Here is a 17,746-nt window from a genome sequence, read left to right on the forward strand (position 1 = left end):
TTGGTGTGTGGAATTAGCATCCATTTATTATTAACCTTAGAAAATTCAAAATTGATGCAATTTAGAATCTAACTCACAGCTCTCAGCTTTTTTAGAATGTAACCCAGTGTAGCTGGAAGTACATAAGCTTTGAAGGCAAGTAGGTCTGGGTTTAAATCCCACTTAATGAAATATTGTGGACAAGCTGCTTAACCTGAGTTCAACTTCCCCCCACAGAGTAAAATCTGCTTTAAAAGTGGCTGTGAAAACTAAAATAACATTATGTAACACACAATACAGTGCTTCATATGATGGTAGCTGTTAATATGGTTGTTTTCGTATTCTTTTGTGCATGAAATACAAAGAAAACAAGTAGCACTGGTAACAACACATTTATTTCCATACCCTGTTGCATGACCAGGAGGTGCTTTTCATTTCCCAATCATTTAATTAAGTCATCAACAATTAAAATTCCAAAAGGTAAACTAGTAATTTACTGTTGCCCATGAGCATAGGTAAACAGACATGGTACCACAAAAAGGAATTTCAGACACTTCTGATCTTTTGGTATAGCTTTGAATATGGACCAATATACTTTAGCAATGGACCTATTACCTATATGCTTCTAAATCTCTTGGTTTTCTTCAAACACAACAGGAAAAGTTTAGATTTAATTTTTGAACTTTAGAAATTTAACATTCTTAGGAAGCTGGAAAAGGCCAATGTTCTCTAAACCTATCATCTTTATCAACATAATTGTATTGCTATTGAAAGTAATTGATCAAACAGTGGTCAATTAATTACCAGTCTCATTTTGTAGATTACATTCGTTAAGTTTTTTTTTTAATAATTTGCCCCAGGTGGCAGATTATAGAAGTCTGTTATTTTTTTCTTTAGTAGTTTTAACTCATTGACCTTTTGTGTACTAGTTAGAGGAATGCAGATATATTCCAAATTAAAAAACTGGATAGCATGTCAAATTAGATCAGAACTACTCATGTGCAAGAGACTACATCATACAGGATGTTTCCTTCAGAATGCTTTTTATTCCTAGCTTCAAACATATATTGTTTAGAGGGTTTGGTAAATTTAACAAATGGGTACTCATTGAGAATAGGGTATAAGAATGTGCTCATCACCAAAAATGAGATTTACATTACATTAAATTAAGATATTGTTGGAAACAGACAATATAGGGAGTTCCCAGATCCTAGAAAAATTATGGCTAAGGAAACAGAGAACTCAAAAAAGGAATCCACCTCCAAGAAATTAATTCAATATAGTAAAATAGAATTACGTTCCCTGTCTTAGGAAAAAGTTTATTAATAAGGAACAATTGGGACATCATACATTGTTTCTTTGGAGATTAAAGTGCAGGCTATGAAATGGCATATAAAATAATGCATAAAATAGTGCAATCTTTAAGGTGCCATTATTTTTGTTTATTACACATAGCCTATTTCTGTATGCCCATTTTCTCTCAAAAATCCAGCTGTAGTGACACCTTTTAGCTTATTTATTTAGGCATTACTTATACTCTGTTTTACCCACCTTTTGGGCTACATAGAATATTTTAACATTTTAACATGTTGAACAATAGCGCATACATCTTGAAACTACTAGAGATTAAGGCAAGCCCCTGTAAAGTTCAGTACTTCAAAAACTACATGTTTTACAAAAGTTGCTTCCAAAATCAGTGGCTTTAGACCTGATGGCAACCCTAGCGGTCTTTAAGAACAGTACGATCACTCTGAACACAATTTTCTTTGTTTGCCCCATTATTTCCAGGCTCTATACATTAAAAAGAGTTTGAAAAACAACAGGTTCTATAACCTCAGAATTAAGTAAACCAAGTCCACGTGGGGGATAAGCAGAGGATCTGGTTGAGGTGAGGAAATGGGGTCAATCCTCTTAACTTCTTATATATGCCTTTTCACATTTTGAAACAGGTTTGTAGTGTTGTTCCACACTAAATTTACAAGTGGGCATGATCCATTAAAATAGAGAACTCTCCTCTGAAAAACAGCCAAGGAAGATGATGGTAATTTACAAGAAAAAATTAGTAACTTACAATGCAGGGCAGGATGGTTCTTTTTCCGGTGGCTAATAGACAATTTTCCTGTAACGTGTCAGTTTTAGTTGTGCAAAATAATTTGTGATTTGTTGAACCTTAAACACCACTATGCTAACCAAATGCAAATATAACAGCTATCAAATAATTGTCCTGTTAATGGTGAAGGCAGTTTCCTAATGTGTCTTAGCTAGTCTTAAACAAGTGAACTGTAGTGCTTTATTCTCCTACTGTTATGGAACATTCATGCATGAAGAAGTGCCAACTCATTAGCCTCATGGACACATGATTATAAGTGTATGTTGTAGAAATTTGGATCTTGAAATAGAAAACCTATCTTCTAATAGTGTGAATGCTTATTATGAAAGGTTTTTACTTTATGAAAGGTTCACTAATGGAAGACTATATGTCTATTTAGGTTATCTAGATGTAGTTAAAAAGAAATTCAGGAAACGCCTGCTAATTCATGAACATCTACAAAATAAATAATCTGAGGCTACAACCCTTTGATGCATGAGGATCAATACTTAGTAAACCTATACACGTGTACTTTGTTACTCTAAAAAGTCTTTCGATACCAGAAAAGCAGACTAATAAAGGCCATGAGAATTCCAGTCCTCCAAAGTTATGACAATATGGCTAAATCCTACCATTACAAAAATGAGACCTGCTAAGAAAATGAGTTCCAGACAGGGACTTTTATGGATGACCTTGGCTGACAAATGTTTTTTTTTTTTTTGAAATTGTTTATTTTAAAATTACTGTCCCAACAAACCATGAAACACTCAGATGTTACTTTATGGATTTTCATTGAAAACATACTACATTATAAATGGAACTTCAAAATTAGACATAGACTTGATCAAAATCTAAGGTCAATATTATTTAAGGACAACATAAAAATGGATAGGAAAGTTTCATTTGGTGAGGTCAATCTAAAGGATGCAAAATCATGTTATGTTGGATGTTGTAAAAGGTGGTAACCTTGTTGTGCTTTTTTTGATTCAACTAAGGTACATACCAAACCCTTAGGTTTTATATAGCTGTCAAACTCCCACCTGGAAGGGATAGTTTTCTATTTTACATCTAACTTTACTTTAAATAACTGAAGTGCAAGGCAACAGTTATTTAAAAGAATTTAACAGTCGAATAACAGCAATACCATTTAGTATATAAAAAATAAAACTAGTGGTGGATCTGGTTATCTGGGGGTGTAGGGCATGTGGGAATTTTCTCTATGGGGTTTATATTATTTGTATAGCTGTCTTATAAGTTTGAAATTATTTCCAAATAAAAAACTAAAAAAAAAACCCAAAAAACTAGGACAGTGATAGTTGAATAATGTCTGAAAAATATTCAAATGGGAAAATAACCACTGTACACAATTTGGAGGTTGTAAAAGTGATCAATCACTCATAAGGTTGAACAGTGCAAGACATGCTTTTCCAGTTACAAGCTCAAAAGAGGAGTGCAAAAAAAAATTAAAGCTTTTGTTTAAAATTGTAAGTTAAGGAAAACTTGAAATTTAAATTAAAAAAAAAAAAGCTTTTCTCAGGTCACCTTGCCCCCCAAAATGATCAAAATCATTTTCATAGTACAATTTCCTTCAATGAAGTTTGCTTCAATTGCAAAGCTGCATCCCTCAAGTCCTGTTGCCTACTCAATCACCACATCTGACCAATAAGCAACAAAGTGAATAAAAAACAGTACTAGTTACCAGAAGTCTGATAGTGATATAAACAGCCTTGGAATTTGGGGTTCTGCCTTAGCCAGTGTACTTGAACCCTACAGAGAATAAAGTGATGGGATTCAATATTCTCTTGCCCTGTAAAACTGGAGGACAAATGGACCAACAATTTCCTCTCTAGGGGCACCCTGTTGTGGTGAAAGATGCTAAGCGCTTAAATAATCTAAGAAGCTGCTCTATAAAGTAGAGAAGTAGAAGTTCATATCCATACCAGCGCAAGAGCTTTTTAAGTGAGCTGACTAGGCAATGCATGCATCCATCCATGCAAATGTAGGACATGGCCCCAAAAGACATATGAAAACATGTATATAACAACTGGGTAAGTCCCTTACCAGTAGTTTATAAAAATATATAGTCAATACTGTAGAGGCCCCTTCTACAGTCAATACTATGAAAGTCCATTTTAGTTACCCATTACTTCAATACCAAAAAGCATTAACTACTTTTCAGACATTCCAGACAAAGGTCACTTATAACAAAAAGTCAACTTTTTTTTTTTAAACAGGATAGTGTCCATTTAAAAAGTAGGTCTTCCTTTCAAGTGAACAGGACATTTTCTGTATTTAAACTTAACTTCTAGTCTGTCAAGACTGGGTTTAAGATCCTTATGTAATGTGCATATATGCAGAAACAAATAAATTTACTTTAAACATTATCTGCACAGGAAAAAAGTTACTCCTCAAAACATGATGGAACAGGTCTGGTTAGTACAAATCTATTGCAAAATAAAAAGATGCTGTGCATCAGTACAACCAGGAGAAGCGGGAAAAGAATGTCCCAATTGTGAGAGTTCAAGTTAAATTGTGTTCCAAAAGCCTAGACGCCTAAGGGGACACTGCGTTGCTCAGTGCCCTGATATGCATAACTGCTTAAGCAACTACGCCACCTCTTCCTCTGGTTTTAGAACCACATTCCAATTTACTTTCTATTCCGAAGACGTTTAGATTTCCTAAGAGTGTCTATAGCTTCCACTGCCTTTTTTCGTTTCCGAGGAGATTCCTCATTCTGCCCAGATCCTGAGGAGTTTCCTACTGCGCTTTCCATTACTTCTCTCAGTTTGCGTTCCAGCTCTGCCAACCGTGCATTCTGTTCACCTATGATCTGGGTCTGCTCTAGCAGTTTCTGGTCCTGGTCTTGAAGCTGTTTCTGCTGTTCTTGCACTTTGGTGCGAAGCTCAGAAATTTCACGCCTGAGAACAGTCACACCAGCACCATTTGTTTTAACCTGCTGCTGGAGTTTGGTAACCTCTTGTCTTGAAGGGTTCTGCTTGGAGAACAGCTGCATTGTTGTAAGAGCTGCAGAAGGTCCTGGGACTGAAGAGAAACAGTTTTATATGGTCACTTAATCTGATATATGACAATGTGAGTAAAACTTGAAAACATTATGTTCAGCGAAATAATCCAGACACAATAGGACAAATACTGCATGATTCCACTTACATGAAGTATCTAAAATACACAGATTCAGAGACAGAGATTACAGCCTTATCAGTGACTAGTGGGAAGGAAATGGACAGCTGTTGCTTAATGGGTACAGAGGTTCTGTTTTAAGTGTTGAAAAGTTTTAGTAATGGAAGGTAGTGATGGTAGCATAACAGTGTAAAACTAACTAATACCACTGAACTGTACATTTTCAAAAGGCTAAAATGGTAAATTTATATATATATATGTTTTATTTACCACAATAAAAAATAAAATGCATAAACAAAAATTCCCTACCAGTAATATTTGATTAAATTTATTTCATAGTGGAGTATTCTTATTATGTTACTTCTGATAATTTCTTCTTCTTTGCAATCTACTTGGTCTAATGGATTTACCAGATGCCTTGTTTTAGCTATAAATGAATTTGAATTTCAATTCTCATGCTCATGTGGCAATGTGTGGACTTCTAAAAAATGGTTAAGGGCATTTAATGGCTTAAATTTGTATTTAAAATGTTAAAAAAATATTTTTAGGACTTAGTAAAAATATAAAGAGCAAATTTTTTAAAAAAAGTTATTTGCTATCTTATTTTACATAAGTAAACTAATGTTTCAAGTTATAAGACCATCATGTCTTTAAGTTTTCCCTACACTTAGTAATATGCAAACGCGCCAAACTTTAACAACAGAAACTCCCATCAAAAAGTGCGTATATTAAAAATCATGGTGCAGGATGGCTATGGAACAATTTTGTTTTAGGAATAATCAGAATTTAGCAGGTAAGTACCATGGGCATATATATACTCACTGCTTTCAAATAATAACCTATTTTTTTTAAACCTTATCTCCTGAAGGTTTTCTAAAAGGACCAGATGGATCCATTTGTACCCTAAATACATCATGCTAATTTCCTCCTTATAAATCAGTACAACCATAATATTTCCCTTGACTGATAACATTCTCGCTTTCCTCCCTCCTTATCCAATTCATATATCAAAGCTCAGATTGATTCTTACATTTTCTGATGTCTCAATCAGATGAGCCAACAATGATCTTTTCCTCCTTAAGAATTTGTCTTTGCTACTCATTTGTCATTTAATTGGACATTGCCTTAAAGTATTTCTTGTCTATAGTAATTCAACTCTTAGTCTAATAAAAACCTTCTGAAGTAAGATCTTTGAGAGCAGACACCACATATAATAGCTCTTTTTAGTCTCCACAGGACACAGTTCAGTGCTGTGCATATAACTGGTACTCAATAAATAATAGATACATTAATTCTGAGATGCAGTAGACTTTATTATTAAATCGCAGTGAGCCACTCAGCTGACCTACTACGTACTGCAGGGAGCCAACTATATCCAAATAAAACATTGCTTTATTAAAATTTTTTCCTAATTTAAAATAGTTAGTTCCAAGGTATGAGGACAACCGAACATTCTCTCTTTTGATAGATAATTGTGCAAATCTCTAGGAGTCAAGATACTTTAGCAAAACAGCTACTACAGAAAAAATAACAACGTTCAGAATATCTTTGCGCAATCTGTCTTTTTAAGTAGCAGGTGGACACTGGGGGCTCATATAATTAGATATTTCCATGATTTTTTTTGGATTTTATCTGTTATATTTGTTAAAAAAACAAATGTTATTGACTAATCAGAAATATTAACAAACATACATTTATATAATTTTTCACCCAGTAATTCTACTTCTAACAAATTTATTCTAGTCATAGTTATGGAAATGTGCAAAGATTTAGCCACAACATTGTTCTTCACAGTACAGTTTAAATACTAAAAACTGTAAACAAGTATTTCTAACTGTAGAGGATCAGTTATGGTCTATAATCCAGTCATTAAAAAGGATGCTGTAGATAAATACTTACTGACAGAAAATTAAGATATATGGCTAAGTGAAAAAAGCACAATACAAGACTATGTAAGAATGTTATTATAAACTGTGAAAGTATTAAAAATAAGACATACCTGGAGGAGAGCCCATGAGTCTTCCAGATACATCTGATCCTGGTAATTTCCTCTTTAGAATTGGAACAATCTTCTCGTCAAAGTATTCCATTGCCATGGAGGAAATATCCCTTAACTCTTGAAGTACTTCATGAGCTCGTTGAGGGGATCTGGTAGAATTGACATATCTCAACACTCGATAAATTTCATCAATCACCTAAAATGATAAATTCTCATTAGCACTTTAGATTCTTTTTTTCTTAAAAGTAAATGGCTATACTCCAATGTCCTGGGGCACCTAGAAGGAAAACTCTGAGATCTCTGGGATCTGTCCTGTAATTACTTGTTGAAGAGTGCTTTGAAACCTATTGCTTTTTTTCTTTCTTTGCTTTGTATATATGCTATATTATACACACATAAAAAAGTAAATGGCTATTAAGTTTACTGCTTTTTTGTATATGTTATTTTTCCCAATTAAAAAAACATTAAAACATTAAAAAAAAGTAAATGGCTATATAAATATACCACATTTTTAAGATATTCCCTCTATTGATGGGAATTCAAATTGTTCCCAACATTTTATTATTTAAATGATGTTGCTATGAACACCTTTAAAATGTCAGCTTGTGCAAATGTTTGAGAGGTCATTAGAAATGGACTTGTAGTATCTCTTTTGATAGATAATTGTGCAAATCTCTAGGAGTCAAGATATTTAAGCAAAACAGCTACTACAGAAAAAAGAACAATGTTCAGAATATCTTTGTGCAACCTGTCTTTTTAAGTAGCAGGTAGACACTTTGGGGGCTCATATAATAAGATATTTCCATGATTTTTTTTTGGATTTTATCTGTTATATTTGCTAAAAAAACAAATGTTATTGACTAATCAGAAATATTAACAAACATACATTTATATAATTTTTCACCCAGTAATTCTACTTCTAACGAATTTATTCTAGTCATAGTTATGGAAATGTGCAAAGATTTAGCCACAACATTGTTGGCTAAATAGAGAGAGAAATGACTCCTGTTTTACACTGCTATACCTATAGGACGATTCAATGGATGTACTGGGCCACTGACTACATTGCCATCTACAACACAAAGTTTTGGGGCTGGTTAAAATACTCTGATTCTCATACTTGTATTTATTAAGCACCTTTTATATATGCGGCATTGTGGTAGGGCCAGGGATTCAGGATGAATAAAATATGACCTCTACTCTGAAGAAGGAAATTAGTCTAATTGGGGAGACAGATGTATAAGTAAGTGATACAGAGAGAGATACATAAATTGCTAAAGAAAGTAAAGAACTAAACTAAGAAATTAAATACTGCATAGAGTTGAGGAAGGATGAGTACCTAAATTGATATTCTCTTAGTTCTCCAAACCCATTTCATTACAGCCTGATCTGTTTTTCAAAGTCCCAGGACAGTCAACCTGATTTCCTTCTTTTACATTGCTACCACATGCTCCATCTCTCGAACTTTTGTTTCTTTAAGACTTGCCCGGATTGGAATGAGGTTTCCACAGATTCCACTTCCTTGCTATCACCAAAGGGTAGCAAGATATTCTTCTGTATTTTAATGATAACTGCAATGCTGAAACAGAAGGCATAGCAACATAATTGGAGAAGAAACAAAGTTCTCTTGCTGGGACAGCTATTGAACTTTCTTTCAACTCTTGCCCTCAGCTTTTATCTTTAATACCTCACACTGTCTTCGCATAGACCTGAAGAGTAAATTGTGGTAGCTAATTGGTATCAATATTCACACATCTCTGAAAACCTCCAGCCTCATAAGAATTTGGGTTAAACAACCAAACATTCGTGTTACCAAAACCCCAAACAACCCTGAATCTCTCCCATTCCTTCCACTACTTCATTTAGCCAATTCTCAACTCTGGGTCAATTTTATAATCTGCCTTTTCTTCTCTTTTACTTAAGAAATTATAATCTTGCAGAATGGTATCAGGACTAATTCATAGTCCTTAATATCTTCTAGACTCTCAGTGCAATGTGATGATCCTTTTCAGTTTATCAGGTGTGCCTAATAAATGTAAGATATCATTAGGATGTATCCTTATGAGCCCTATCAATACTTTAGAAAAGGACATGTTTGTGGCCTAGAAAGATGAATTGAGATTGAGCACACATAGTGGGGGATAAATAGGCTGGTTTTGAATTTCATGGGAAATGCAGTGATAGCTGCCAGCAGGAGCTAAAGATAAAGGTCAGGAGCTCCATAGAGAAATCATGGATGATGGTGAGGCTTTAATAGTCAAAGGTGCAAGAGGGGCTGAGATTGCCAACGGATAATATGTAGGACAATATAGTCAAAGGAATTCTGAGGCACAAGTGGTTACGTGATGTATTTGTTTCTGGCATTACCACTAGATTACCAACTTACTTTAGAAGAAAATAACTGTTTTTCAATAATAACTTTATTGAGCTACCATGTTAGGAACATATACATATATATTACATATATATGTATATATATATATTTCTCATACAGATATAAAGGAAGAAGGGAGTATTTTTAGGCTTACAATTTAATTTATGTGAACATATTCTTATTTGTAGGATTAACATTATTCAACAAATATTGAGTTTTTACTAAGTACTAGACATTTTTCAAAGCACTAGGTTAAAAAGAGTGCACAAGGCAAACATGATCCTTATTCTCATGAAGCTAAAGTATACAATAAAATAATTTAAAATAATGCCATGAGGAAAAAAGAGGGTTATGAAATAGTTACTATTGCTGGAAGAGTAACATTAAACAGGATGACCGGGAGACGCTTCTTTGTGATATCTAAGGTAAAAAAATTGAATGACAGGAAAAATTGGTTACTTGAAGATCTGGGGAGAAAGCTTGCAGGCAGCGATAACAATGGATTTGGCCCCAGGGTTAGAGTCAAGTTGGCTTTTTCAAGGAGTTCTAGAACTGGAAATAGGTCATTAAATATATATATATATATATATATATATATATATATATATATATATATATATTGATATATATATATATATATATATATATATATGTATATGTATAAAATATAAATATTTACAGAAGCTAGAAATTCAAAGGTTTGGTTGCACTGATAGATATAATCTGGCCATCATTTCTTTGAAGTAATCCAAGCCTTCTGCCCTAGGGCTTTTGCACATGTTGCTCTCTTTCCCTGGAATAGTCGCCCTATGCATCTCCCCCACCTTCTGCAACTCCAAATTCCTTACTTACATGGGAAGTCTCAGTAAAATTTCATTTTCTTAGAACCTGCTTTCTTTTCTGAACCCTTTATACATCAGGTTAATATCCTCATCAAACCCTTTACCAAAATATTTCCCTCATTCTGAATAAGAACCCTGTACATTTTAAGTCTTAACTTCTGTTCTAGTTTGCTAGCTGCTGGAATGCAATATACCAGAAACAGAACAGCTTTTTTTATTTTTAATTTTTATTTTTTTATTTTTACATTCAATCAAACCCGGGAATCAAACCCGGGTCCTTGGACATGACAGGCAAGCACTCTTACCTGCTGAGCCACTGTGGCCCGCCCCAGAACAGCTTTTAAAAAGAGGAGTTTTATAAGTTGCAAGTTACAGTTTGTAGGCCATGGAAATGTCCCAATTAAAGCAAATCTATAGAAATGTCCAATCTAAGGTATCCAGGGAAAGATACTTTGATTCAAGGCCGATGAAGTTCAGGGTTTCTCTCTCAGCTGAAAGGTCACATGATGTGAACATGGCGTCATCTGCTGGCTTTCTCTCCTGGCTTCCTGTTTCACGTAGCTCTCCAGGAGGCATGTTCCTTCTTTATTTCTAAAGGCCGCTGGCTGGCGGACTTTCTGCTTCTTGTGGGTGTGTCATTCTCTGCTCTCTCAGAATCTCCTACTTTCTCCAAAATGTTTCCTCTTTTATAGGATTCCAATAAACTAATCAAAACCCACCCACATCAGTGGAGACATGTCCCCTTTAATCCAGTTTAACAATCACTCTTGATTGAGTCACATCTCCAGGGAGAAAATCTAATTACAGTTTCAAATATACAGTACTGAATAGGGATTAGAAGAAACGGCTGCCTTTACAAAATGGGATTAGGATTAAAACATGGCTTTTCTAGGGTACATACATCCTTTCAAACCAGTACAACTTCCATTTTCTATGCCCATCCTATTTGCTGGTAACCTATATTAACACCAGATAGGTTCTGACTCTAATAAGTTTGCTTATTCTAATTGTTTCAAAATAGTGAGATTATACAATATTTGTCCTTTTGGGTCTGGCTTATTTCACTAAGCATAATGCCCCCAAGGTTCATTCATGTTGCCACATTGTATCAGGATTTCACTCCTTCTGTGGCTGAATAATATCCCATTGTATGTATATATTTGGTATATCTACTCATTGGTTCATGGACACTTTCCATTTTTTTGGCAATTGTGAATGATGTTGCTATGAACATTGGTGTACAAATATCTGTTTGAGTCCCTGCTTTCAATTCTTTTGGGTATATACCTAGTAGTGGGATTACCAGGTCATTTGATTTTTCTATGCTTAGCTTTCTGAGGAACCACTCCACTCTGTCTTCTACAGCAGCTGTAGAATTTTACATTCCCACCTACAATGAATGAATGTTCCTATTTCTCTGCATCCTCTCCAACACTTGTTATTTGCCACTTTTCAAACAGCAGCCATTCTAATGGGTGTGAAATGATATTTTGTGGTTTTGATTTACATTTCCCTGATGGCTAATGTTCTTGAGCATCTTTTCATGTACGTTTTGGCCCCTTGTATGTCTTCTTTGGAGAGATGTTTGTTCAAGCCTTTTGACCATTTTTAAATCGGGCTGTTTGTCTTTTTGTTGTTAAGTTGAAGGATTTCTTTATATATTCTGGATATTAATCCTTTACTGAACGTGTGGTCTCCAAATATTTTTTCCCTACCTTCTCTGTATAATTCCATCATCACCTTTAAGCTTTCTCCCACTCTTTAAGGTTATTTGGGCTATGCCCCTTCTAACTTTTTCATGTAATAAGGGGCTGTCAATAATATGGGGTAGAGAGATGGAACTAGCAGATGTTCTGCAGAGGCTGGCCTCTCTAGGTTTCAGGACTTATCTGGTTCCAGGGACCCATGTGGAGGCTGTAGGTTTCTGGAAAGTTACCCTAGTTCATGGAATCTTTGTAAAAGAATTGCCCTAAGTGTTCCTTAGGATTGGCTGGAATGGTTTTGGTTGGGGTCTGGCAAGCTATGGTAGGTAGCAATGTCTAGCTGGAGCTTGCATAACAGTAACCTCCAGAGTAGCCTCTCAACTCTATTTGAACTCTCTCAGCCAATGACACCTTATTTGATACATTTCTTTTCCTCATTTTGGTCAGGATGGCACTGTTGATCCCATAGTGCTGAGGTCAGACTCTTCCCTGGAAGTCAATCTGGTGGTGTGGGAGATGAACCCCTCAGGCATAACTATAGGTAGGCTAAGCTTCTCTGCTACATACATAAGCTTCACAAGAGTAAGCCTCAAGATCGAGGGCTTGGCCTATTGATTTTGGTGTCCTTGGGGTTTGACACAGTATCAGAGGTTTCCCTGGTGGTAAAGTTTAATAGTTCTATAATTTTTCTCCCATCCCTCAAGGGAGTTTGCCAGTACTTTTTGATTATCCACTTAATATACTCTGGGATATAGGTTGCCATTTTACTTGGAGGAAAAAGTCCTTTGAAGAAAAAAAAGTTTTAAATTTTGATGGGGTTTCATTTATCTGTTTTTTCATTTGTTGCTTGTTCTTTTGCTGTACAGAAATCATTGCCTGACACAAGGTCCTGAAGATGTTTCCTAAGTTTTTCTGCTAGGAGTCTGATAATTCTAGCTTTTATATTAAGGTCTTTGATCCATTTTGAGTACATTTTTGTATATGGTTTAAGGACTCTTTTCTTTTTTTTTTTTTGAAAATGGAGAGCCAGTTTCTTCCAAACCATTTGTTGAAGAGACTATTCTTTCCTAATGGAATGGTCTTTGCCACCTTGTCAAAATCAGATGGCCATAAATGTGAGGGCTGATTTCTGAGCCCTTGATTTTAATCCATTGGTCCATGCCTGCCTTTGTTGCAGTACCATGCTGTTTAGATTACTGTGGCTTTGTAGTAAGTTTTAAGATTGGGAAGCTTGAGTCCATCAACTTCATTCTTCTTTATAAGGTGGGCTTTAGCTATTCGGACCCCCTTACCCTTACATATGAAATATGATTCGTTTTTCCATTTCTGCAAAGAAGGCTGTTGGAATTTTGATGGGGTTGCACTGAATCTATAAATTGCTTTGGATAGTTGACATCTGTCATGGTTAGGGATAGGTGTCAACTTGGCCAAGTTGTGGTACCTGTTCATCTGATTGGGCAAGCGCTGGCCTGTCTGTTGCAATGAGGACATTCCATAGGATTAGGTCATGATCACGTAGCTACATCCACAGCTGATTCCATTTGTAATCAGCCAAAGGGGAGTGTCTTCTGCAATTAGTGATGCTAAATGCAATCATGGGAAGCCTTTTAAGGAGGACTCAGAGGAGACAGGTTTCATTCCTGCTTTGGCTGGTGAGCCTCTCCTGTGGAGTTCATCCAGGCCATCTGAGTCAACGGCTTCACAGCCTGCCCTGTGGATTTTGGACTCTGCGTTCCTACGGTCATGTGAGACACTTTCATAAATTTTATATTTGCAAGTGTTCCCTGTTGATTCTGTTTCTCTAGAGAACCCTAACTAATACAACATCCTAATGATATTTAGCCTTCTAATCCATGAACATAGAATATCTTTCCATTTATTTAGGCCTTCTTTAATTTCTTTGGGTAATTGTATTGTAGTTTTCTGTGTATAAGTCCTTTACATCCTTGGTTAACTTTAGTCCTAGATATATGATTCTTTTACTTGGTATTATGAATGAAATTTGTTTCTTGATTTCTTCTTCTGACTGTTCATTTTTTGTGTATAGAAACACTACTGATTTTGGGGTGTTTAGCTTGTACCTGGACACTTTGCTGAATTCATTTATTAGTGTATTAGTGCTAGGAGCTCTTTTTATTTATTATTTTTCTTTAAATATTTTTATTGAAAAACTTAAGCAAACATACAAACATTCTATACATGGTGTACGATCAATAGCTCACAATATTATCACATAGTTGTATATTCATCACCATGATCATTTTTTTCAACATTTGCATCACTCAAAAAGAAATAAAAAAACTATACATACATACCCTTTACCCCTCCCTCTCATTAACCACTAGTATTTCAATCTACTCCATTTATTTTAACCTGTTTTCCCTGTTGTTTATTTTTAATCCAATATTTTTTACTCACCTGTCCATACCCTAGATAAAAGGAGCACCAGACACAAGGTTTTCACAATCACACAGTCACACTGTAAAAGCTATATCATTATGCAATCATTGTCAAGAAACAAGGCTATTGGAACTCAGCTCTACAGTTTCAGGTACTTCCCTCTAGCCACTTCAATACACCATAAACTAAAAAGGGGATATCTATATAACGCATAAGAATAACTTCCATGATAACCTCTCGACTCTGAAATCTCTCAGCCACTGTAACTTCATTCTGCTTAATTTATCTCTTCCCCTTTATGGTCAAGGTTTTATCAATCCCTTAATGCCAGGTCCCGGCTCACCTGGGATTTCTGTCCCATGTTGCCAGGGAGATTTACACCCCTGGGAGTCATGTCCCACGTTGGGGGAGGGGGAGGAGGACAGTGAGTTCACTTGCTATGTTGGTTCAGAGAGAGAGAGAGGGAGTCCACATCTGAGCAACAAAAAAGGTTCTCTGGGAGTGACTCTGAGGCCTAATTTTAAGTAGGCTTAGCCTATTCTTTGCAGGAATGTTTCATAGGGGTCAACCCTAAGATCGAGGACTCAGCCCTCCACTGCTTGTCAGAATATCAGAAATTCTCCAAATGGGGAAGTTGAATGTTTCCCCTTTTCTCCTTATTCTCAGTATCTGAGAGTTTAGAATTAACAGCTACACCTCCTGAATATACTCTAGGACCTTTTACAATATGCCCCAACTTGATATCCCATGCTCTCAACTTTAGTTCACTGAATTTTTATATTATAGTTAGTCCATATAATTGAGGCATGATAATATTTGTCTTTTTGTTTCTGACATTTCATCCAACATACAGCTCTTAAGATTCATTCATCTAGTTGCATGCCTCACAACTTCATTCCTTCTTGTGGCTGTTCAGTAGTCAATATATGATACAACATAGTTCCCTCTTCCATTCCTCAGTTATTGTATCCTTAGGCCACCTCCATTTGTTGTGTATCAGGAACACTGACAACAGAGTCACTAGTGTGCAAATGTCCATTCCTGTCCCCACACTCAGCTCCTCCACCTATATACTGAGTAATGGGGTTGTAGGATCATATGGCAAACCTACCCATAGCCTCCTGTGGAGCCATCACACTGCCCTCTAAGGGGCTGCACCTCTCATTTCCCTGCTGACAATGAATACGTACATCTCTTTTTAACATTTTCTCTAGCATTTGTTTCCCTGTTCATTTTTTTAAAACTATTTTGATTGTATATTGTAATATATATATACAACGCAAAGAAATAAAAAAGCAATAGTTCTCAAAGCATTCTTCAACAAGAAGTTACAGGACAGATCCCTGTGTGGTAGTCATGGGCTATCATATGATGCTCTCAGATTTTTTCTTCTAGCTACTTCAAAATACAGGAAGCTAGAAGCCTTAAATATTTTATCAGCACAATCAACTTTTCTTTTTTGTGAAAAATAACACATATACAAAAAAGGAATACGTTTCAAAGCACAGCACTACAATTAGTTACAGAACATATTTCAGAGTTTGACATGGGTTATGATTCTACAATTTTAGGTTTTTACTTTTGGCTGCTTTAAGATACTGGATACCAAAAGAGATATCAATTTAATGATTCAGCAATTCTGTTGATTTTTAAATAGTTTATTCACACATCATACAATCCAGCCTAAGTGTATATAGACATTCCTTCACCACCACATTCTATCTGAAGACATTTCCTTTTCTTCCACCAAGAACCATACCTCTTTCTCAATCCCCCTGCCTGCTGACATTTAGTTTTGGCATAGTGCCTTTGTTATATTCACTGGAAGCATATTACAATGTTACTGTTGACTAGAGTTCCTAGCTTGCATTGATTGTAGCTCTAGGAGCTTTGTTGTGGATTTTTAAGGATATTCTGTATATAGGATCATGTAATCTGAAAACAGGAGATGTTTTAATTCTTCCTTTCCAATTTGGATGTCTTTTGTTTTATTAATTGCTCTGGCAAGAACTTACAGTATAATTTTTTTTTTTATTAATTAACGGAAAAAAAGAAATTAACCCAACATTTAGAAATCATACAATTCTACATATGCAATCAGTAATTCTTAACATCATCACATAGATGCATGATCATCGTTTCTTAGTACATTTGCATTGTTTTAGAAGAACTAGCAACACAACCGAAAAAGATATAGAATGTTAATATAGAGAAAAAAATAAAAGTAATAATAGTAAAAACAAAACAAAACAAAACAAAAACCTATAGCTCGGATGCAGCTTCATTCAGTGTTTTAACATGATTACTTTACAATCAGGTATTATTGTGCTGTCCATTTTTGAGTTTTTATATCTAGTCCTGTTGCACAGTCTGTATCCCTTCAGCTCCAATTACCCATTATCTTACCCTGTTTCTAACTCCTGCTGGACTCTGTTACCAATGACATATTCCAAGTTTATTCTCGAATGTCGATTCACATCATTGGGACCATACAGTATTTGTCTTTTAGTTTTTCGCTAGACTCACTCAGCATAACGTTCTCTAGGTCCATCCATGTTATTACATGCTTCATAAGTTTATCCTGTCTTAAAGCTGCATAATATTCCATCGTATGTATATACCACAGTTTGTTTAGCCACTCGTCTGTTGATGGACATTTTGGCTGTTTCCATCTCTTTGCAATTGTAAATAACGCTGCTATAAACATTGGTGTACAAATGTCCGTTTGAGTTTTTGCCCTTAATTCCTTTGAGTAGATTCCCAGCAATGGTATTGCTGGGTCGTATGGCAATTCTATATTCAGCTTTTTGAGGAACCGCCAAACTGCCTTCCACAGTGGTTGCACCATTTGACATTCCCACCAACAGTTGGACTAGATATTTTACCCATTATTGAGAATAGGGTGTTAAAGTCTTCTATGAGTAAGGTAGTATGCCAATATTTGCTTCAAATATTTTTGCACCCTGCTGTTACGTATTATTTATTTAGAATTGTAACATCTTCCTGTTGAATCGTACCCTTTATCAAGATATAATGACCATCTTTGTCTCTTGTAACTGTTTTTGACTTACAATCTTTTTTATCTGGTATCTATATAGCCACCCAACTCTCTTTCGGTTACTAATTGCACAGTACATTTTTTCTGCTCTTTTACCCCAACGTACTTGTATTCTTGACCTTAAGGTGAGTCTCTTGCAAACAGCATATGGCTGAGTCATGCTT

The 17,746-nt window shown here is 35.4% G+C and overlaps 1 protein-coding gene across 3 annotated transcripts in view; it reads right to left on the reverse strand.

The window, feature by feature from the left end:
- Nucleotides 1-301: 301 nt before the first annotated feature.
- The window catches only part of FBXO28 (F-box protein 28), a 45,823-nt gene continuing 28,378 nt past the window's right edge, over nt 302-17,746 (reverse strand). For 2 of the 3 annotated variants that reach the window (XM_077149144.1, XM_077149143.1), the window contains 2 exons: nt 7,206-7,401; nt 305-5,110 (listed from right to left, as the gene is read on the reverse strand). In XM_077149144.1, the coding sequence (XP_077005259.1) occupies nt 4,716-5,110; nt 7,206-7,401 (591 nt within the window). In that variant the 3' untranslated portion in view covers nt 305-4,715. Of the gene's footprint in view, nt 5,111-7,205; nt 7,402-17,746 lie in introns of all 3 variants that reach the window. The other variant, XM_077149142.1, reaches the window with a different exon arrangement.

Source organism: Tamandua tetradactyla, chromosome 2 (assembly GCF_023851605.1).
Source record: "Tamandua tetradactyla isolate mTamTet1 chromosome 2, mTamTet1.pri, whole genome shotgun sequence".
In the NCBI taxonomy this organism is placed as follows: domain Eukaryota; kingdom Metazoa; phylum Chordata; class Mammalia; order Pilosa; family Myrmecophagidae; genus Tamandua; species Tamandua tetradactyla.